At 42.5% G+C, this 22,694-nt stretch overlaps 1 protein-coding gene across 1 annotated transcript; it reads left to right on the forward strand.

The window, feature by feature from the left end:
• The first annotated feature begins 1,227 nt into the window (after window positions 1–1,227).
• LOC138654735 (protein kinase C delta type-like) lies at window positions 1,228–22,535 on the forward strand. Its single transcript, XM_069743511.1, has 7 exons — window positions 1,228–1,381; window positions 12,756–13,033; window positions 13,711–13,802; window positions 14,375–14,576; window positions 17,271–17,396; window positions 20,944–21,068; window positions 22,511–22,535. The coding sequence occupies exons 1-7, from the start codon at window positions 1,228–1,230 to the stop codon at window positions 22,533–22,535; spliced, it is 1,002 nt and encodes a 333-aa protein (XP_069599612.1).
• Window positions 22,536–22,694: the final 159 nt, after the last annotated feature.

Here is a 22,694-nt window from a genome sequence, read left to right on the forward strand (position 1 = left end):
GCACGTCAATAGGTGAAACTGCCGCAGCGCCGGTAGGTGCCCGGTGAGCAGACGAGACGGGGCCCGATGCGGGCCCCCTCTGCCCACCGGGCCCATATGCCAGTCAGGGCAGTAAAGCCCTGATGGCAGCGGGCAATCTGAGCAGTAGCCCAGGGCCCCCCCACACCACTGGGCCCTGGGCTACCGCCCAGATTGACCCTAATATAATCCGCCCCTGATTGCCACTATGGTCCCCGTAGCAGCCGTATCCCCATTCTTTATGGTAGCTATCCAGGCTCAAATTTGCCGTTCACATGTATATAGTGATTTCTGTATTTTTGGTCTAAAATTTAAAAAAAAGGGAACGCTGAATATAACGGAAGTGCCGGACCCCCTGTATACCGCACACTGAGGTTTGTCTAGTGTACATGGAACATCCAATATCTTACTGGACACAGTCGTGCAGCATGCTGCTATACATGTAACTCTCGGGGCTACTGTGCAGTTAATATTGAGTGACAAGGACCAAGAACCTAGTCAGTTTGGAGCCACTCTAATAAAGTCTGATGGTTTACAGGTCTATATAATGCACAGTTTTATTATGTAAAAATACTTCTTATAATCACAAATTTTATCTCTAAGAAATGAGATCAATGGCGTTTACCATACGGCATTTAGAATTGTGCCAGGTGTTTCTCACTTACAGAATACAAACTACCACTTTCTTATCATGTCCTGATGCTACAAATGGGGCAATTTAATAAGGAGCATCTGAGAGATACAGCAAATCTTAGTAAGAGTTTCTCAGGTGTAAAAGGTGGATTAAAAAATGACTGCCATTTATATGGAACAAGAAGCAACAGATACAAGAAGAAGTGAAAAGGTGGAGTGGAGCATATTCCATACAAGCCATGTATAAACATGATGATCTATATGCCCATTGAATATACTGAAGAAATCTATTGGTCAGTTACTGGTCACATGACCAGAGCAAGTGTATATATTATACTTGAACGGAAGTTGACAGTTGAGAGTGACAGTTGGAGTTGACTTGCGACGGTGGAGGAGATGTCTGCCAACCCTGAACTGAGCAAAGAGATGGAGATGAATGAAGACAGAGGATGACAGAGGAAGGGAAAGAAGAGGACAAATGCCACTTTGGTCTCATCAAATGAAGATAAGAAGACATCGAAGAACAGCAGCCAAAAGAGGAAGAAGAGGAGGACAACATCAAGATCAGCTGAGAAGATGTCTTCCAATCTGAAGATGAACCAAGTGGATGGAGAGAGGAAAAAAAGTGCCAAGAAGAGAAAACACACCTTGAACTCTTCAGGAGAAAAGGATCCACTGCCCAAAAGAGCCAAAGGCATCCTGAGCACCGAAGACCAGCAGAGAGGCTCAGGTAGACTAACACATACATTTATATGTTTGGTAACTTCATGTGCTTTTTAAAACAAATCATATCAACTATTGTGGAGGTTTTCCTTTACTCGTTGGTGACCAGACTATTCGGGCCCTAATTCTATTTTATATATTTTTTCTTTGCAGAATATCATAAGGCATGACTTTTTCATATCTCCATTCACACAGTTATCGAATGTTTATTTGTTCTGGGACAAATTGTATTTTTTAAGTTACCATTTTGGAATATATTAAATGTATTGATTGCATTTACATCTAAATAACTTCTTAAGGGAAATGCAAAAAAAAAGTATCAATTCTGCCATTTATTCTTTTTTTAGTTTTACATTTACTTTAAAATGTAAGTTATAAATATCAAGATAATGTTAATCTCTGGGTCAATAATGTATTGAAACTGATATCTGTGGAAATCGAGGAGCGCTAATTTGGGGGTGGGTTGCTTATATGTGCTGCACAATAAGGCATTGAAAAATCTGTCTGGTGAGATGTTGTGTATTTATTTTTTGAGTTAGGACAATTATGAAGATTCCAAGTTTGCTTAAGTTCGCTATTGCACATGAAAACACTTTATCATATTTCAAGACTATTAACATTTTATTATTTTTCCAGTGACAGTGGCATCTATTGGTCACCAAAGAATATGGTTGTGGAGTGCTGATGAGTTGTGAATTGAGTTGTGAATTCGTCCTTGTGAAGCCCAGCCAATGGCTCGGCTTCATAGTAGACAGTGATTTAGCTAAATATTACATTACAGGTGTAATAATACAGTTGTAATATATAAAATACTGCATCTTTCCAACTATAAAATGTACTTTTTTTCACCCAGATTTGGGAGGAAAATGGGGATGCGTCTTATAGACCAAATATAGCTTACCGGGGGGGGGGGGGAGTTAGGTTGGTACAAGGGGGTGTTCGGCGGTGCGTGGACTCCACTGAGGTTTTATGAAAATACGGAGACTTTGCATTTCAATGGTTTCAATGCGGTGGATCCTGGGAAGATGGCCACCAGACGTGACACATGCACATATTGTCTCGTTTCCCGAAATCGATATCTGCGCATGTGCCGCCTCCTGCAGCTATTTTCCCAGAGTCCACAACATTAAACCCATAGAAGTGCAGGTGCTCCAGGCTTTCACAAAATATCGACGGGAGCCCCCGCACCACCGAGCATCGCTGAACACCTCCTTCTACAGTTTGGGATGGGACTCCGCAGTGTCACACTTCCGAGCACCTCCTGTGACCCCACTCCACTGTAGCCCCAGTGTCGGTAAGCTGAATTTGGACTATTAAACGGATGCCTAATTAACGCATTTAATTTTTTTCCTATTGTCCCCCTGAAAATTTGAGGGGCATGTTATAGTCAGAAAATTACAGTAAATTATTCAATAATAGCAGGAAGTGATATGAATATTCATGTTTTTTTATCTTTATACATATGGTGTCGCCATCAGAGTCAATTAAGTCCTATGATTGCGGTATACTGCAAGCATTTATTACTGTTTTAATGGTGGAAGCCTGACACTAAGACCCCAATGGTTGTAAAAATGGGGGTCCAATGAATCTTTTGCTACATGTGCAATTTACATTGCAATCAATGAGAAGTGATGGAAAAGCATCAACAAACAATGAACTACTATTCTAACACGTGCTGCATGACCCAGCAGACACCCACCTCACAATTTAAAGGCTCTTAGATGATTATATTTTGCTCCGAATGCTTGGCTGCTGTAAGAATGATAAATGAAGCAGCACTCATCCTTCCTAGGTTCAGTGATGTCTCTGCACTGTTTCTGTCCCTGCTCTTTGGTGGCAGATTGAAGCAGAAACATCATAAGAACAGTGCACATTATGGCTGCTGCCAATCATAGGTGAAGTTTATCCAGTCATCACAATACCACTGAGCCTATTGATTGGCTGCAGCGGTCACATATGCTGTAGTTGTGATGTTACCCCTGAAGCCTATCAACAGTTTTTTGTGTAATTTGTACAGTTGGAAAATTTACAGCATAGAAAAATAATGTTTTGCATATGAAAACTCTTTAAAGGGAACCAGTCAGCAGGATTGTGCACAGTAACCTGCAGGCAGTGTCAGGTCGGCGCCAATATACTGAATAAAATGATACCTTGATTGATGAAATCTGTCTTGTGGTTGTTTCTTAATCTTTATTTTCCGTTTTGTGTAAGGTAGGGTTGGTGTATGTGGTTCTCTGCTCAGCTATTCATAATACAGACTGCTGACAGGTCACTGATCCCTCACTGACCGGCCCCCTTGTTTGCATAATGAATATCAATAAAAAAACGCATCTGCAGGCAGGTGACAGCCGTGGCTCCTGCACTGCAGCATAATCGCATGTTTACTGTGCACTTAATCCCGTTTGCTTATTTAATTGAGAGATGGGAAAAAAAGGCAATTTGAAAATGGCGCCTGCTGCACCTGCGCAGTAGCAACTATCGGTGTGTACAGAGATCCGATAGCTGCTATTGTGCTGGCGCCGACAGCGCCATCTTGCTAGAAAAGAAAAAAAATGTCCTCCAAGATGGTGCACAATAGCAGCTATCGGCGATCTCTGAGAGCTGCTACTGTGCAGGCAGTGCAACAAAACCACAAGACAGATTTCATCAACCAAGGTATCATTTTATTCAGTATAACGGCGCCGACCCAACACTGTCTGTAGATTAATGTGCACAATCCTGCTGACAGGTTCCCTTTAATGCCTCATAAAAATGTGGAAAGGCCTATTCACAGTCCAGGTTTTCTCATGACTTTGATTGAGGTCTGAGAGTTTTCCTGGGCTACATGGGCCTGAATTATTTTGTGTTGTTGACATTTTTGGGGCCTCACTAGAAAGGAGGTGTAAATAAATTACAGAAGTGTGGCTTCGTGTTCAACTAGTCTATCAAGAAGATCACACTTTATAATAAGCATACATAGGATAGGTCATCAATAGCATATAGGTGAGGTGGGGACTGACACCCGCTCCCCCACTGATCATCTGTTATCCACTCCGCCATTGGCAGGATGTAAGTAGTGTATGGAGCAGAGTAGCACAGCGCCGTCCATTGTTTAGTGGCTGCTGCCAGGAACTGCAGAGAGGCTTCTATTAATGTGAGTAGGAGCTGATCGGCAGAATCCCGCAGCAGCCATTAATCACTGTACATGGTGCACATCTGGCTGGTGGTAACTCACACACCACATGATCGTGGTGTTGCTGGGAGTCAGAGCCCCATCAATAGCACATCAAAAGCAAACCAGTCGCCAACCCCTTGAACAAATGAATATCCGATAATTAGGCCAATTGAATTTATACAGTATCTCCAAAATCATTACTGAATCATCGTATAAAAAAAGGAACTCTGTTTTTTCAAAATAAAAAAAATGTTTTATTACACATAAATGACACTTTAAAAACATAAGGGTTGTGGGGTAGTACAAGATGGTGCAGCCATAAAATATGAGCAGCGGGGAACAGACATGATTTTATTTACACAGATACAGTTATGAAATATCACACAAAGAAAAATCTTCTGACTACTGTATCCAATGCCCAGAGCATAAATGGCAATATGTATACGAAAAATTTGAAATGTCTGTGTGTGGGCCTTTATATACTGGTTGGAGGGCTGTGTGGGGGCAATTATACAGTTTTGAGTGCTGTGTGTGGGGCCATTATACTAATTGGGGAGCTAGTGGGAGCCATTTTAATGAATGTGGGCCATTATACAGTGTCGAGGGTTGTATTGTGTCCATGTTGTGAGTAGAACTAGTGAGGGACACTATAATGTGTGTGGAGAATTGTGTGGGGGCCATCACAATGTGGGGAGGGTTGTGCCACTATACTATGTAAAGGGCCACTATACTGTGTGCAGGTCATCATGTTGAGTGAAGGGCTGTGTCTAGGGCCACTATACTATGTGTTGGGGTCACTGTGGGGGTATCATACTTTGTGGGGGTGGGGCGCTGTAGGGTCAGCATACCGTGTATGTGGAGGAATTCGTTGCTTGGGTATCTTACTGTGTTTCGGGGGCATAATTTTTGGCATCATACTTTATGGTGGCCATGGAAAGGGTATCTTAGTGCATGGGAACTCTAAGGGGCTTCAATACAGGTAAAATTACTCTATACGGGTTGCATAGTTGTGACATATGCTCTTCTGTGATCCTACTAATTTTTTTAGGGGTAAGGTGGAGGTGAGGGGGGCAATTAAGACACCTGCTATGGGACCCCATGATTTCGATGCACGCCCCTGTCCTTGCCCACTTGTTTCATCAAATTAGTTAGTGTATCTGCTGTTGTACCATTCCTGTAAGCTCATCACGAATGAAACCAGAAAAGTACGAGACACCTAAACTGAGCACACTGCTTATCATTACAAAAAAAGCTGAGCTGTAACTCCGCCCTAGGGTCAGGGCCAGCGTTAGGGCAGGCAGACCAGGCAGCTGCCTAGGGCCCCCAGCTAGTGGCACATCATGCAGCTGCTATGGCGCCCCTGTGAGGCAGGGGGGCCCGCCTGCCGCCAGCGCCGAACTATACCGGTGTCTGCAGACACAGTTCAAAGCAATGATGTTGGAGAGAGCGTCAGCTGACACTCCCTCTCCCATCATTCTCCGCTTTGCCTCTGACACTGCGGGTGCACGATGACATCATTGCGCACTCACTGTGTGCCAGGCAGTGCAGCCGCTGAGACAGGAGCAGGGAGCAGCGCAGGCACGAGGTAAGGTGAGAATTGGTTGTTTGTTTTTTTTACTATAACAGTGAGTACAGGACTGCGGGCCATTCTTGGGGGGAAAGATGTGGGCTATGCTATATACTATGTGGGCTGTGCTATATACTACACGAGCTGTGCTATATACTACACAGGCTGTGCTATATACTATGCGGGCTGTGCTATATACTACGCGGGCTGTGCTATATACTACACGGGCTGTGCTATATAATATGTGGGCTGTGTTACATACTATGGGGGTATATTATATGTCATGGGGGAGGCTGTGTTATATACTATGTGGCTGTGTTATATACTATGGGGGGTACATTATACATTATATTCTATGGGGTAGGCTGTGTTATATAGTATGGGGGGGCTGCATTATATTCTATGGAGGGCTACATTATATACTAAGGGGAGGTGGGCTGTATTATATTTAATGGGGGCTATATTCTATTCTATGGGGCTGTATTAGATTTTATGAGGGAGGATCGCATCATACTCTTTGATGAGGCTGCATTATATTCTATGGGGAGGTGGGCTATATTCTATTCTATTCGGGCTACATTATATTCTATGGGGGGCTGTATTATACTGTATTTATATTTTATGAGGGATGATTGCATCATACTTTATGAGGGGGCTACATTATAATATATGAGGGGGGCTGCATTATATTCTATGGGGGTTACATTATACTCTGTGGGGTGGCAGCATTGTACTATATGTGGGCTGCATTATACTGTATCGAGGACTATGGAGAATACATTATACTATCTGAAGAACTATGGGGTGCATTATACTATGGGAAGTGAATTGTAATACATGGATGACTATGGTGGTGCATTATACTATATGGAGCACTATGAGGAATGTATTATACTATGTGGAGGACTGAGCAGTGTATTTTAATATATGGAGGTCTATGAGGAGTGTATATAACTATATGGAGGACTATGGGAAGTGTATAATACTATATGGAGGACTGAGGATTGTATTATACTGTATGGAGGACTATGGGGCATATTATGTTATATAGAGGACTATGGGGTGTGCATTTTACAATATGGAGGACTGTGGTGCACATTATACTATGTGGAGGATTATGGGGTGTATTATACTAAACAAGCAAAATGCTGCATATTCATCGAGTGATTGGATTGTTTATGCCGGAACAAAAATATTGTTCTCAGCAGCACATTGCCAATGTAAACTGTAGATATGCTGCTGATAACATGATGCTGTATGGTGATCTGTTAGTGATCTATTAGTGATTGTTCTGTCTCCATCATTCTTTATCAGACGGTGGAAAGAGGCCAGGAAACAAGCGTTGAACGATTTCAATATTGTCGATCACACTTGTTTAGCGACCTGAACTCAGCGCATGTAAATGCAACCGAAATGCTTCTGTGTGATGTGTAATATGTTAGCATTTGGGGCCCCATTTTAAACTTTGCCTAGGGCCCCACTTTGCCTTAAACCGGCCCTGCCTAGAGTGAACGACGTTAGCCTTTTCCCTGCTTGTTCCTTTCATCTAAAGACCAAGCATAAATGCTACTGCATTGGACTTCTGACTTTCTGCTTCATGCTAAGACTGAGTGCGGCCTCAGCATTCACTGTAATGATAAGCTGTGTGCTTAGATTAGGTGTCCGGCCATTGATCTTGTACTTCACTGGTTTGACTCATGATGAGCTCACAGGATTGGTGACGCAGCAGATACACTCGCTCTTTCAATGAAACAAATGTGTAGGAAAAGGAGTAAATTCACACAATGAAGCAGCTATATCAGCCTCTTGTGGAATAAATACAATGTATTCACTTATGCTTCTACCCCTTACCAGAAGTTATGCATGTATGACCATCAGCTGTACATCTCTACATGGTCGCACTTAGCTGGTTACACAGGATACAGTAGAAGCACCTGGATGAATTTATCAAAGCACTTTTTTTTTAAGCACATCCATTTGTGGAACTACTTTAGTTTTTCATTATCTATTAATTAAAATCTACTTTTGTACATCGAACAATAAATCTGCCCCATGATTTACTGAATGGCAGCTTAAATTACATCAATAGCAATTCCCCAATAATGTTATTAATCATAATGACTTTTCCCAAGATTATTCTACATCGTGAACCCTCATACTGTAATGTAATGTGAAAGTCTGTACCACATTGGAAACCTACAAAGAATAAATAGTCAAAGATAACAACAAATTCAATTACATTATATTCAACAAAATGTCTTTAAAATATGTGTGTACTCCTTGAGAAGTCTAAGGTGAAACGTACATTGGCGCTCTGAGTGTTCACTCTTCTGGTCAGACTCTCTTCATGCACATGGTAACTTTACATTGGATGTTTGTATTGAGTTAATGTTATGCTATTTTATCTTGCCATATTAATTACATGTGCTTTTATATCTATATACCACTATTTTACCTGTATCAATACTATGTGTCTAATTCACCGTCACTTTACTTATTGCACAATACTGATCATTATATTTTACCGATATGTGATGCGCTTTCCATAAAATATCTTTTGTGTGATGCTCCCCACATATTTTAATGGGATTTTGTTTATTACGTAATATTAATACTGTAACTAAATTTAATTTGTATTTATTTTTTGGGTGACTGTTTATTCTTTGTAGTTTACCATAGCCTAAAGGGAACCTGTTACATAAAAGAACTCTGTTAATCTGCATGTATAGGGTTAATCTGCAGGTGAATAGCGTTCTGAACCTGCTTGGCACTGGCACTTAGAACTCTGTTGGTGGGAGGAAATGAGCCTTATTGCTCCCAGTAGTGTTTGGGTTTCAGTCACAAGGGTGGCCCCCGTGCGGGTTCAGTCACCACTCTCTGTATAGAGCGGTTGTAACAGAACGCCATCACTGACTGACAGTTGGTTCTAATACAGAGCCTGCTGTCATTCAGTGTCGGGGGCGCGATTACCGCTGCCTCTCTCTATACACAGTACTGGGGCTGAACCTGCACCAGCACCACCTCCACGACAGACAACCACACGCTACCAGGATGAATAAAGCAGAAGTTTAGCGCTGCTGTTGGCCAAGTTCTGTTAGAATTGGTTTAGTTTGTGACTATCCGCCATTTTCTTGTGGAGTTCTGGCTGCTGGTCTTTTTCATTCCCCTTATCTATAGGTCTTCGCTTGAGATTAACCTAGGATCGTTGGTGGTTCTATTCGCAAGGAATGGGTCACCCACTCCATCGTAGGGTTTCCGCCTAGTCATAGTGCAGGGTCACTTTTCCCCCTTCTATCTTAGTCCTGTGTTGCAGATATGTAACAATTTGTCCAGCCAGAAATAAGTATAAAAAAAAAACCTCTCGGATCTCTGCAATATGAACAGTATTCAAGATCTTGCTCAGCGTCTGCAAGGGTTAACGTTGGAAGTTGCCAGCTTACAACAGCACGTGAGTAATTGCCCTGGAATCCGCTCTGAAGAACCTAAGGTGGGTTTGCCTGAATGTTTTTCTGGTAAACGGCAGGAATTTTTTTCATTTAGAAATGCATGTTTACTTTATTTTCGGCTTAGACCCAGGTCTTCAGGGGCTGAATTACAGTGTGTGGGGATTATTATGTCATTATTGCGAGGTGAGCCCCAAGTTTGGGCATTTTCATTGCGTCCGGATGACCCTTGTTTGATGTTAGTGGAAGCATTTTTTTGCTATGCGGATATTATATGATGATCCTGATCGGGTCACTACAGCCAAGGCAGAACTCAGGCTACTGAAACAAGGTTCTGGCGACGCTGAGAGATATTGTACCCAGTTCAGACGATGATCTGCAGAGGTCAGCTGGAATGGTCCAGCACTCAAGAGTCAGTTTTTAGCAGGTTTGAATGAGAGGGTTAAAAATTTGCTCATTGCATATCCTACACCTGCTACGCTTGAGGCTGCTATGCAATTAGCTATCCGGGTGGATAGAAGATTGAGAGGTAGACAGAATGAGGAGAAGGTTTCAATTTTGCTGGAGAGCCCCGTTGACTGTGGGGAGCCGATGTAACTTGGGGTGATGTCCTCTCGTTCCCAGGAAAGGCAGAGACGATTCTCTGAGGGGCTTTGCCTTTATTGTGGTAAGGCTGACCATTTTATTAAGCAATGTGAAGGACGCATAAACAAGGAAAAGAGAAAAAAAAGGTCAATCAGAATAACCCTCCCTTTCGCATTGCATTTTTACAGTCGGCAGGAGTTTCTTTTTCTGGTAGTTCTACCTGTCATGGTCATTCAATTGATCTTGTACTGGACTGGTCGTCAAGTATGATAAGATCCTGGGGTCAGGAGTGTTATGGGAAATGTTGTGATGTACACATTGCTGCTGTTGTGAAAAATGAGCTACCTGAAGCCATTTAGGAATTCTGGAAAGTATTTTCAGAAGTGGAGTCACAAGCTCTACCACCTCATAGAGATTACGATTGCGCTTTTGAGTTCGTCCCAGGTGCTACTCTCCCAATGGTCGTTTATTTAATCAGATGATTCCCAAGAGGGAGGCCTTAAAGGAATACCTACAGACTAGTCTTGCTGCAGGTCATATAAGACCCTCAAAATCCCCTATGGCTGTGGGTTCTTTTTTCTCCAAAAAAGATGGGGGTCTTAGGCCGTGTCTGGATTTCAGGGAGATTAGTAAGATTACTGTGCGCAATCCTTACCCCTTGCCGCTAATTCCGGATTTGTTTAACTAATTAGTTGAAGCCAAGTGGTTATCTAAGATCGATCTCCGTGGGGCATATAATTTGCTGAGGGTTAAAGAAGGCGATAAATGGAAGACAGCCTTTAATACCCCGGAAGGTCATTTTGAGTGTCTAGTTATGCCTTTCGGCCTTACAAATGCTCCGGCGTTCTTTCAAAATGTCATTAATGACATCCTGAGGCCGTTGATCGGTAGGAGTGTGATTGTTAATTTGGATGATATTTTGATCTATTCGCCCGATCTGGAGTCGCATTGGCAGAGAGTCCATCAGGTTTTGCTGATTCTGAGAGAAAACACACTCTTTGCTAAACTGGAGAAAAGCGAGTTTGCGGTACAGAAAATTAGTTTTTTTGGGTACTTTGTTTCCAGTGATGGTTTTGAGATGACCCGGTGAAGGTTCAGGCGGTATTGGAGTGGCCTAGACCTGAATGCTTGAAGTCGATTCAGAGATTTTTGGGGTTTGCTAATTATTATAGAAAGTTCATAAAGAATTTTTCTGTTATCGCAAAACTCCTTACTGATCTTACTAAGAAAGGTTCCAATACTGTCCAATGGTCCCCTGAGGCTGTTAACGCTTTTGAGCATCTCAAGGAGAGGTTTAGCTCTGCTCGTTTTTATCCAGGAAAGAAATATGTCTTGGTACCGTGTTAGCCAGCTTGCAATTTGTTACCATCTTTTCAGTTAGCCATTAAAAGGTATCAACCACTGAGGACTCTCAATTCTAAACGTTTTTATCCAGACAGATGAGACTAAGCCCTTTCTAATAGAGGTGGACGCCTCTTCACTAGCAGTGGAGGCTGTTCTGTCCCAGGAGGTAGAGGATGGGGTGCATCCGTGTGCTCTCATTTATAAGAAATTTTCAGAGGCGGAGCTCAACTGCGATGTTGGGAACCAAGAATTGCTGGCTATTAAGCTTGCATTTGAGCATTGGCAACATTTTTAGGAGGGCGGTAGACATCCTAAACAAGTCTTTACTGTACAGGGGTTAATCGGCCATGTTGGAAATCCTTGTGCTCACAGCTGAGCTCAGTTAGCCACTCCTTTCCCCTTTATAATCTGGGCTCTGTTACAAATCCTTGTCAGAGCAAGCATAGGCTGCATGGCTAATAGAGGGAGAGGAGTTCATATGAGAAGGAGAGTTGGAGGCGTTATTAGTGACTGTTGCTTGGTTTGTATATGTGGTAATTCCCTATACTCTATTTTGGTTTATTCCCCTACCTCCACACCTCGGTGCATTCCTCTGTTATATTTGAGTGAATATTTTGTATATCTGAAGTTTTCTGTTAACGCTTGTGTTGCTTTGTGTGTCGGGTTGGTGCACTACAGTACACAATAGCGTCCCTTTTCCCTGGGTGGGGAAAAGAACAGATGGAGGGCTAACTAAGGAGATAAGGCAAGGGTGGAGGCCCTGGCATCTTCACCTTCAGAAGTATCCTGGGGAGTAGGCCGAACTAGGGCGCCCCCAAGTGTTAGGGACAGGGAAGGAGCCCCTGGTCCTGAGTCACCCAACAGCTGTGTTGTGACAATCACACACAGCTCTACATTTAGATCAGAAGAGTAGAGAGCAGCCATTACACATCACTATAGTAACTCCCCCTTCATGGAAAATGAGCTCTGGAGGCAGATTCTCATGCAGATCAGAGTCCGGCCCATAAATGTATTTAAATATAAGAAAAACATGGATTCTGCTGGAATAAGACATTGGATCACTGATATCAAGGTATCATTTTATTCAGTTTCCTATGACCTACATGCCCATATAGATGGCTTAGGACGGACGATCCTACTGACATATTCCCTCTAATACCCATTTAATTTTTATACATAGGATTTAACTCTTTTGTAGATGTTTATGACTTTTTTCTATCAACGCAGTGTAAACAGTGTGCAGTAAATGTAAATGTCTTCTCACTCTCTCTTTTTTTCACTCTGATAGCGGACAGCAGTGTGCGGCCAACCTGCCCTAGAAGCGCAATCTCACATAACATCAGAAAGAGATTATTATTCCATCATGTGCTCGGGCAAGGAAGTTTTGGAAAAGTTGTGCTGGCGGAGGACACTTCTAACCAACAGAAGTATGCTGTTAAGATCATCAGCAAGAGATCCCTGCTCGCTTCTGGTGATGAGGACTATGTGATGGTGGAGCGCCGAGTCTTACAGCTGGCATCTGGGAGCCCATTCCTTGTCCACGCAGACTTTGCATTCCAGACCAAGGTACAGTAGTGTCTTATTTCTCCTTATTAAATGTCCCTCTAAGCAACACAAACATTCCTGTTGTGTACCGTAAAAAATAATCACAAATGCATTTTATATAACAAAGTCTTATTTACCTCCAACAAAAAAAGCCTAATGTTTGGGGAAAGACAACGCGGACTTGTGATGATCATGAGAAAATGTCTAAAGATGTAGAGAAGACATTGATCTCTTCTGTATACTAAATATGTACATGTTATGATGGTTTGGGAACTATAGCCCTGATTCAGCAAAGCTTTTATGTCAAAATTATGCCATAAAAGGGTTTGAAAAGTCTCAATTTTTGTGCAACGCAAGGCTGAACAAAAATGTTGCATCTTTTGGCATTTTCACGCCATTTTCACGCCATTTTCGCCCAACTCTACTAAGGTGGGCGAAGCTGGTGCATCACAGGCGGGTGTCGACGTCATATTCATGAAGAGTAGTGGCAACCCTTACGTCACAAATCATACTCCAGTTGTCTACAGGAGTAGGATTTGTTGCGAGGTGCACACGAAGACACTGGCCTGATTAATTAAGAACATGTGTTTCTTAACAAATGAGAACTCCATTCCACCTGCTCATCAACAACTGAGTGAAAAATGTCAGTCTTGATGAATCAATGCAAAAGTCTTCTCTCTCTTTTATTTCTTCTATAGATGCTTGTGCTACTTGGGCTGGAATTCATGAGCTGCGGAGACTTCTTTGACTTTCTGGAGATGAAAGGGCGGCTTGATATCCCCAGCGCAAGGTATAGCTTTAAATTTTAGCTTAGGTAAAGTAAATTACAAATAATAACCTACAGTTCTCGAAGCTCCATCATGAGGATATGATACTTCACATTTTTCCTATAATACCTATGTGTTTTTTTTCCATAACAATACAATACATTCCTTTCCTAACCGCCCACTGTCTTTTGATGGTTGGTGGTGCAGGTCCCAAATCGGCAGTGACCTTCTCTGAAGTTGTTGCTTTAGCACTTATGTTTAGAGATGAGCGAATATGTTCAAGTACCTGTTTATTCGGCAAGCTATAGCGCTTACCGAATAAGCTACAGTGTGAACCTGGATACAATGGAGCTCTCCGGCTGATCAGCTGTTCGGCTCCACACCTGCATGTGTCGCGACTGTGTGAGAGTCATAACACATGCATGGAGAGCCCACCAAACAGGCTCTCCAGGGTCTACTCATGTTGCTGGATGTACAGGTTAAGTGTCTGGCTGTTCTAATCAAGCACGGGCCTTAAAGAGATAGCAGTCTACTGACTAAATTTCTAAAAATTCCTTGTGTTATTCTTACATTCTTTCATCTTCTTTTCTGACAGATTTTATGCCGCGGAGCTCGTGTGTGGCATCCAGTTTCTCCACTCGAAGGGCATTATCCACAGAGATCTCAAGCCCGAGAACATCCTGGTGGCTGACACAGGGCATATTAAGATCACAGATTTCGGTCTCGCACTGGAGAACATGCTTGGAGACCGCACAGCCACCAAATATGTTGGAACTAGGGAATTTATGGCTCCGGAGGTGAGAAAAAAAAAAACTATCTTGCTGACTGATGTATTAGTGATTTTTTTTGTCTGTAGTGTTACTAATGGAGTCATCCAACTTGTAGAAAAATTGTGGCTGCTGAAATTGTAAAATAAGAAAATCATCACTACTCACTTACTCTCATCCAAATCGATCCAACGGTAACATTTTTGCAGCGCTCCCAGACTTTGCGGGACGTGAGCTCTCCAACCAGTCAGTGCTGAATTGCTGGTATCATGGCTCACATCACAGGTCAGTGATGCCTGTTGTACGGCATATGACCCACTGATTGGCTGCAGTGGTGAATTGCCACCTCCATTTAAATGAAGACTGGTAGCACTGCAGTAGAAGTGAGTAGTGATGATTTTGTTATTTTACAATGTTGCTAGTTAATTTTACTAAATTTCTACAAGTTGGAAAACTTCTTTAAAGATTTTCATGGAAAGCCTAAGTGTCGGTTCAAAATATTCTGTTTCTCTTTTTAATGTATGGGCCATTAAACCGTATCAATTGTGTTAAATGGAAGCTATGATGGATGCCTTATAGTGACATCTATCACCCATGGACCATAAAGATATTCACTTAACAGACATATAAGTAGAACCTAACGAAAAGTTCAAGCTGTATCCCAGTAACAAATGCGTGTGATGGATGCCAAACAGTGGTATCCATAACCCACAGACCTCCATGTTAAAAAGGTATACATTTAAAATATATGATTTTACTGTATTTAAGGATGGAATCGTGTGGTCTACTAGCTACCCCATACTCTTTTCAGAATAGTAACATATACTGGATAGATAGAGGGAAAAAATGTAGGTATGTATGCCAGAAAAAAGCTCTAACTAAACACTGAAAAGAACAAGCATCTGCATTTCAGTGTAAAAACGATTTGCTGTTCATATTTTGTCCTTTGAGTGGTTTTTAATCACTTCAGGCTTCCAAAGATGCAAAGTGATTAAAAGGAGTGACCTGACCATTCATAAGGCATTTTTCAGCTCAAAAGGTGCCCAGAAAACATTAAAGCGATTTGTTTGAGCCTTGTGCCATTGCTTTTGCTAATGATTACTTCATTATTGAGCAAAGTACTGGATAACAGCAGTAAAAAAAAAATACCACAAAAATGCTGCAAAAATGTTCGTGCAAAAATGTTAAAAAAATATACGTCACCATTCAAAAATTTTGAAAAAGCACTCAGGAAATGACAAGAAAACTGTAAAAAAAAAAAAAAAAAAAAGATGCCTGAAGATCAAAACAACTTTGGCTCAAGAAACTCTCTGTGAAATTGCCCCCCCCACCCCAAAAAAAGACATCAAGTGCATTACCTTAGAGTAAACTAAATCTTAAAGACCCCTGCACACGTTAGGCTAATGTAGCCAGAACTCATTGATATTGATGGGTTTGACCGAAAGTCTAATGTTTAAAGCAATGGGGTGGGGGTGGCCGACTGATGGTCGGTAGAGATGTCGATCATGTATGTCCAATTGTGGATTGCCGATGACTTCGTGTTCCCTGAGATAAGCCACCAGCTGACTTGTGACCAAACGAGCTCTCCAGTGTATGGAAGAGTCAGCTTGGATGGCTGTTGACCGATCCAGGGGCAGACATATCATTGGTGCAGTGTGTGAAGCCACACGGGGTCGTAAGAGATTAGAAGGCCCACTTTTATCTCCAAATCAGCAATGAGGTCACAAAGTGGATCCCATATACTGAAGTAGTCGGCACATCTCTTCAGGAAACTTAAAAGCCTCTTTTAGCAAACATCAGGGACGCTTCTTACTCCAACAGACTCTGTATGAAGACAAATAAAACACGAGTCTTGATGAATCAGTCCCAAAAAACCTTCAGAATTGGACAATAAGGAAAAGATAGACGACTCTTCAGGGGGACTACAAGGCTCATTCAGATATCACTTTTCACACACGTTCTAACCAGGTTTTTCACCAATAGAACCTGGTACCTATGATTCTGAGATGTTCACATGTCCGTGTATTTTTGCAGATTCTCCTCAATGCAAGACTGGGTCTAGATAAAAACTGGACATCCCTCAGATTACATATATATGCAGATCATTTCTCACACACTGATTGGAGAAGCTCGATAAACCTGCATCATTTTTTTATCATTATTATTCATACAAGAAAATGTGATGAAACTGCTGGTAAAAACTGACCCTCTAACCAAACTAAAAATCTGATTTAAAAATTAACATATTTGGCCCATTTTTTTTTTTAACTCAAGAAAAATCACTGACGTCTGCATGATCCCTCAGTGTCCTGGGCCCAGAGAGGGATAAATGGGTCAAAGCACTTACCATCCTGCACTATTCCATCCATCTTCCTCCGACGCTGAAGACCTCATTAGAGAGGTGAGTACGATGCTGTTATTGGGGATTGGAGTTACTACTAGTAATGTACTGCCATGGTAAATGTACAGATATAGGGCAATGGTCTTCATTCTTCCCTTTCTAACCAGCAAAGAATCCATTAGAGGATCTGTAGGAGTACTGGATTTGCTGGGTAGAAGTGTTTAGTCACTGAGCCTTGCTGTCATGGATCTACTGGTGGTCTACAGCCAGATGGACCTAAGATCTAATGTTGCTCTACAGGAGTTCAGTAAAATTTTCCTGTTATCAGATTTTTTACTTGCACTGATTGCATCCTGACAATTAAGCAAATTTCTCATTTCCAGCTCCTCCAGAAAGATCCCGCCAAGCGCTTAGGAGTCCACAGAAACATCAGAGCTCATCCCTTTTTCCAGGATATTGACTGGGTCTCCATGGAAGCCCTTCAGATGCCCCCACCACACATCCCTGGAGTAAGTAAATGGACAGACATTGTGTTCAGGTCCGGTGACATTTTGACTTAGTGCGGGAATGTATCAATTTATGGTGTTGAAAAAATTACACAGTAGCCAAAACTTTGTTCTTTTCCACCACTAGCTAATTTAGGAGGGGCTTACCAGGAAAGGCGCAGCTGACAACTTTTTAACCCCTTAACCCCTGGCCATTTTCCGTTTTCGTTTTTGCTCCCTTTCTTCACAAAGCCATAACTTTTTTATTTTTAGGTGAATATTGCCATGTGAGGGCTTGTTTTTTGCGGGGCAAGTTGTATTTTTGAAGGACGTTATTGGTTTTGACATATCATATGCTGGAAAATGGTAAAAAAAATTCAAGTGCAATGTTTTTTTTTGTGTACCATGTTTACAAAATGCTAAAACTGACCTGTCATTATGATTCTCCAGGTCATTACGAGTTCTATGACACCAAACATGGTTCTTGTTTATTTAAGTTGTGAAGAAAAAACAAAACATCTGTCATGTTCCTGGAAAGGTGCTGGCTCAATGCTGGAGGCTGCAGGAAACAGGGGGAGTCAGACATACAGGTCCTTCTCAAAAAATTAGCATATAGTGTTAAATTTCATTATTTACCATAATGTAATGATTACAATTAAACTTTCATATATTATAGATTCATTATCCACCAACTGAAATTTGTCAGGTCTTTTATTGTTTTAATACTGATGATTTTGGCATACAACTCCTGATAACCCAAAAAACCTGTCTCAATAAATTAGCATATCAAGAAAAGGTTCTCTAAACGACCTATTACCCTAATCTTCTGAATCAACTAATTAACTCTAAACACATGCAAAAGATACCTGAGGCTTTTATAAACTCCCTGCCTGGTTCATTACTCAAAACCCCCATCATGGGTAAGACTAGCGACCTGACAGATGTCAAGAAGGCCATCATTGACACCCTCAAGCAAGAGGGTAAGACCCAGAAAGAAATTTCTCAACAAATAGGCTGTTCCCAGAGTGCTGTATCAAGGCACCTCAATGGTAAGTCTGTTGGAAGGAAACAATGTGGCAGAAAACGCTGTACAACGAGAAGAGGAGACCGGACCCTGAGGAAGATTGTGGAGAAGGACCGATTCCAGACCTTGGGGAACCTGAGGAAGCAGTGGACTGAGTCTGGTGTGGAAACATCCAGAGCCACCGTGCACAGGCGTGTGCAGGAAATGGGCTACAGTTGCCGCATTCCCCAGGTAAAGCCACTTTTGAGCTACAGAGAAGCAGCACTGGACTGTTGCTAAGTGGTCCCAAGTACTTTTTTCTGATGAAAGCAAATTTTGCATGTCATTCGGAAATCAAGGTGCCAGAGTCTGGAGGAAGACTGGGGAGAAGGAAATGCCAAAATGCCTGAAGTCCAGTGTCAAGTACCCACAGTCAGTGATGGTGTGGGGTGCCATGTCAGCTGCTGGTGTTGGTCCACTGTGTTTCATCAAGGGCAGGGTCAATGCAGCTAGCTATCAGGAGATTTTGGAGCACTTCATGCTTCCATCGGCTGAAATGCTTTATGGAGATGAAGATTTCATTTTTCAGCACGACCTGGCACCTGCTCACAGTGCCAAAACCACTGGTAAATGGTTTACTGACCATGGTATTACTGTGCTCAATTGGCCTGCCAACTCTCCTGACCTGAACCCCATAGAGAATCTGTGGGATATTGTGAAGAGAAAGTTGAGAGACGCAAGACCCAACACTCTGGATGAGCTTAAGGCCGCTATTGAAGCATCCTGGGCCTCCATAACATCTCAGCAGTGTCACAGGCTGATTGCCTCCATGCCACGCCGCATTGAAGCAGTCATTTCTGCCAAAGGATTCCCGACCAAGTATTGAGTGCATAACTGAACATTATTATTTGATGGTTTTTTTGTTTGTTATTAAAAAACACTTTTATTTGATTGGATGGGTGAAATATGCTAATTTATTGAGACAGGTTTTTTGGGTTATCAGGAGTTGTATGCCAAAATCATCAGTATTAAAACAATAAAAGACCTGACAAATTTCAGTTGGTGGATAATGAATCTATAATATATGAAAGTTTAATTGTAATCATTACATTATGGTAAATAATGAAATTTAACACTATATGCTAATTTTTTGAGAAGGACCTGTATGCGAACTACTACGCCCAATGTTGGAAAGGGGTTAAAGGGATTCTGTCAGCAAGTATTTTTGTATGTAATCTGAGTACAGCATGAGGAAGGGGTTAAACACAGATTTCAACGATGTGTCACATGTCAGGCTATGTGCTGTTACCTTACTCTGAAGGTTTTATCACCTGGTGATTATCATTGCCCATGGACCATAGCAGCACATGCTTGCTAGCCCGACTCCACCCCCTGCAGTGATAAGTAGCTCACTGTTAATAGACTATGTACATACAGAGCCTGGTGTGGTCGGGGGTAGATTTTCAGCTCTGCTGCATTGTTAAATCTAATGACTCTGGCTCAGAACTTAGGGTATGTGCCCACGATCAGGAATTGCTGCAATTTTGACATTGTTTATTTGTGCAGCGTCAAAACCGCAGCGGCCAGATGCTACAGCATAGTGGATGGGATTTCTAGAAATGCGTGCATGTTCACCTGCGTATCACCCGCGGAAACTGACATGTTGTGCGTCTTTCAGGACTGCAGCATGTGAATTTCTCTGGCGAAGACGCTATGTGTTCAGTGAACACGTGCAGATTTACAATAGAACACAGCGTTATAGGAGCAATGAAAATACACTGCATCCATCCAAAACGCTGCTACTTCCGGATCGTGGGCACATAGCCTGAGTGATACATCGTTGGATTCAGGGTCTCTTTGCCTACCTCAGGCTGCTCTCAGATGAGCTAGCAAAATCTTATTGACAGATTTATTTATCTCTCCTTAAAACTATTCAAACACCAAATTTTTTTAAAAGCCATTCACCTTGTCATGATTAGGTAATAAATAGTGATGAGCGCGTATACTCGTTACTCGGGTGGTCTCTGAGTATTTTGGCATGCTCGGAGATTCAGTTTTCGTCACCGTAGCTGCATGATTTGCAGCTGCTCGACAGGCTGAATACATGTGGGGATTCCCTAACAATCAGGCAGCCCCCACATGTATTCAGGCTGTCTAGAAGTTGCAAAGCACGCAGCTGTGTGACGAAAACTAAATCTCTGAGCACGTTGAAATACTCGGAGACCACCCGAGCAACGAGTATACTCGCTCATCACTAGTAATAAACCAAACATAGTAAATTGCTGCATTGATTCTCGTGCTGACTGCAGTACATTGACCAGAAAACCAATATGTAAGATTACTTGGGAATAAAATATACACAAAAGAAAAGTAAAGATTATGTGACTATATATAACGTGATAAGCCATCATCCTCAAGTACTAATCTTCTGTTGTGTTTCATCCAGCCATCTAAACCTCATCACCGCCTCAAAAGGTTCCATCTAGGCAAATTGGAAGCAGCAGAGGCCACAAAGTCATCAATCCCCCCAGACAAACAGGCCAAATTTAGAGGGTTTTCATTTATCAGCTAGAAAACCCTCGAGAAGACACCAGCTCATGTGTCATCAGAGATGGCGTCCTCCTGAGCCTGGAAGAACAACAGGACAGGAGTGAAGATGGACCCAGTAAGACGGAAGAGCCAGGAGACGCTGGGTAAGTAGAAGTGCAAAAACACCCGCACTTCACCTCAGTCATAGGCATTTGTTACCGGTGATTGCATTTCCTCTCACCCAGAATAGCAGCAACTTATGGTGCTGTCCTGGGCAGAAAGGAAATAAAAGGTGCGTGACAGGCCGGCTATTAAGGGGTGGAAGGAGGCCGGATTTTTTTTTTTTTTTTTTTTTTCAATGCCTGTGACAATTTTTAAATATTCAGGTAATTGAAATTCCTCATATTCATGACAGCAATGACATGGCTTATGAGGAATAAGGTGTGAGTTGGCCGGCTATTAAGGGGTGGAAGGAGGCCGGATTTTTTTTTTTTTTTTTTTTAATGCCTGTGACAATTTTTAAATATTCAGGTAATTGAAATTCCTCATATTCATGACAGCAATGACATGGCTTATGAGGAATAAGGTGTGAGTTGGCCGGCTATTAAGGGGTGGAAGGAGGCCGGATTTTTTTTTTTACCGCCTGTGACAATTTTTAAATATACAGGTACCGTATATACTCGTGTATAAGCAGAGATTTTCAGCACATTTTTTTGTGCCGAAAACGCCCCATCGGCTTATACACAAGTCATTGTCCAGAAAGCCAGCGAGGGAGGGGAGTGGTGGAGCAGCGTCAGGAGCCGACAGCTGTGACATCATACTCACCCCTCCTCGCGCCGTTGCTGAATGTCCCTGCATCTCCGTTGTCCCGATGCGGCAGCGCTTCCTGTGCTGAGTGGTCACGTGGTACCGCTAATTCAGGTAATGAATATGCACGAGTCTCCACTCCCATAGGCATGGAGCGCATATTCATTACCTTAATGAGCGGTACCATGTGACTGCTCAGCACAGGAAGCTCAGCCGCACCTGGGCAACGGAGATGTAGGGTCATGCAGCGACGGTGTGAAAGGGTGAGTATGACGGGGGGAGGACGTGGGGAGCCATGCATACAAGGATGAGATGAGGAGCCCAGCCATGCATACAAGGATGGGATGGGGGAGCTGCGCCATGCCTGCAAGATGGGACAGGGCAGAGCCATGCATACGAGGGGATCGGGGGAGCCATGTATACAACAGGGGGAGCCACACAGAGCGGAACATGACGGGGGAGGCCACACAGAGCAGAACATGACGGGGGAAGCCACACAGAGCAGGACACGGATGAGGGGACAATACATACCCGGCTTAAACTCAAGTCAATAAGCGTACCCAGTTTTCCGTCGCAAGATAAGGTGCCTCGGCTTATACTTGGGTTGGCTTATACTCGAGTATATATGGTAATCGAAATTCCTCATATTCATGACAGCAATGACATGACCTATGAGGAATAAGGTGTGAGTTGGCCGGCTATTAAGGGGTGGAAGGAGGCCGGATTTTTTTTTTTTTTTTTACTGCCTGTGACAATTTTTAAGTATTCAGGTAATTGAAATTCCTCATATTCATGACAGCAATGACATGACCTATGAGGAATAAGGTGTGAGTTGGCCGGCTATTAAGGGGTGGAAGGAGGCCGGATTTTTTTTTTTTTTTTACTGCCTGTGACAATTTTTAAATATACAGGTACCGTATATACTCGTGTATAAGTAGAGATTTTCAGCACATTTTTTTGTGCCGAAAACGCCCCCTCGGCTT

This window comes from Ranitomeya imitator, chromosome 1 (assembly GCF_032444005.1).
Source record: "Ranitomeya imitator isolate aRanImi1 chromosome 1, aRanImi1.pri, whole genome shotgun sequence".
Classification (NCBI taxonomy): Eukaryota; Metazoa; Chordata; class Amphibia; order Anura; family Dendrobatidae; genus Ranitomeya; species Ranitomeya imitator.

Bases quoted from the DNA above. Each gene is read 5' to 3' on its own strand.
- LOC138654735 (XM_069743511.1), top strand. From the start codon at position 1,228: ATGTCTTCCAATCTGAAGATGAACCAAGTGGATGGAGAGAGGAAAAAA. The intron at 13,034-13,710 runs GTACAGTAGTGT...TTTCTTCTATAG, and splicing joins ACTTTGCATTCCAGACCAAG to ATGCTTGTGCTACTTGGGCT. The intron at 17,397-20,943 runs GTAAGTAAATGG...TTCATTTATCAG, and splicing joins CCCCACCACACATCCCTGGA to CTAGAAAACCCTCGAGAAGA.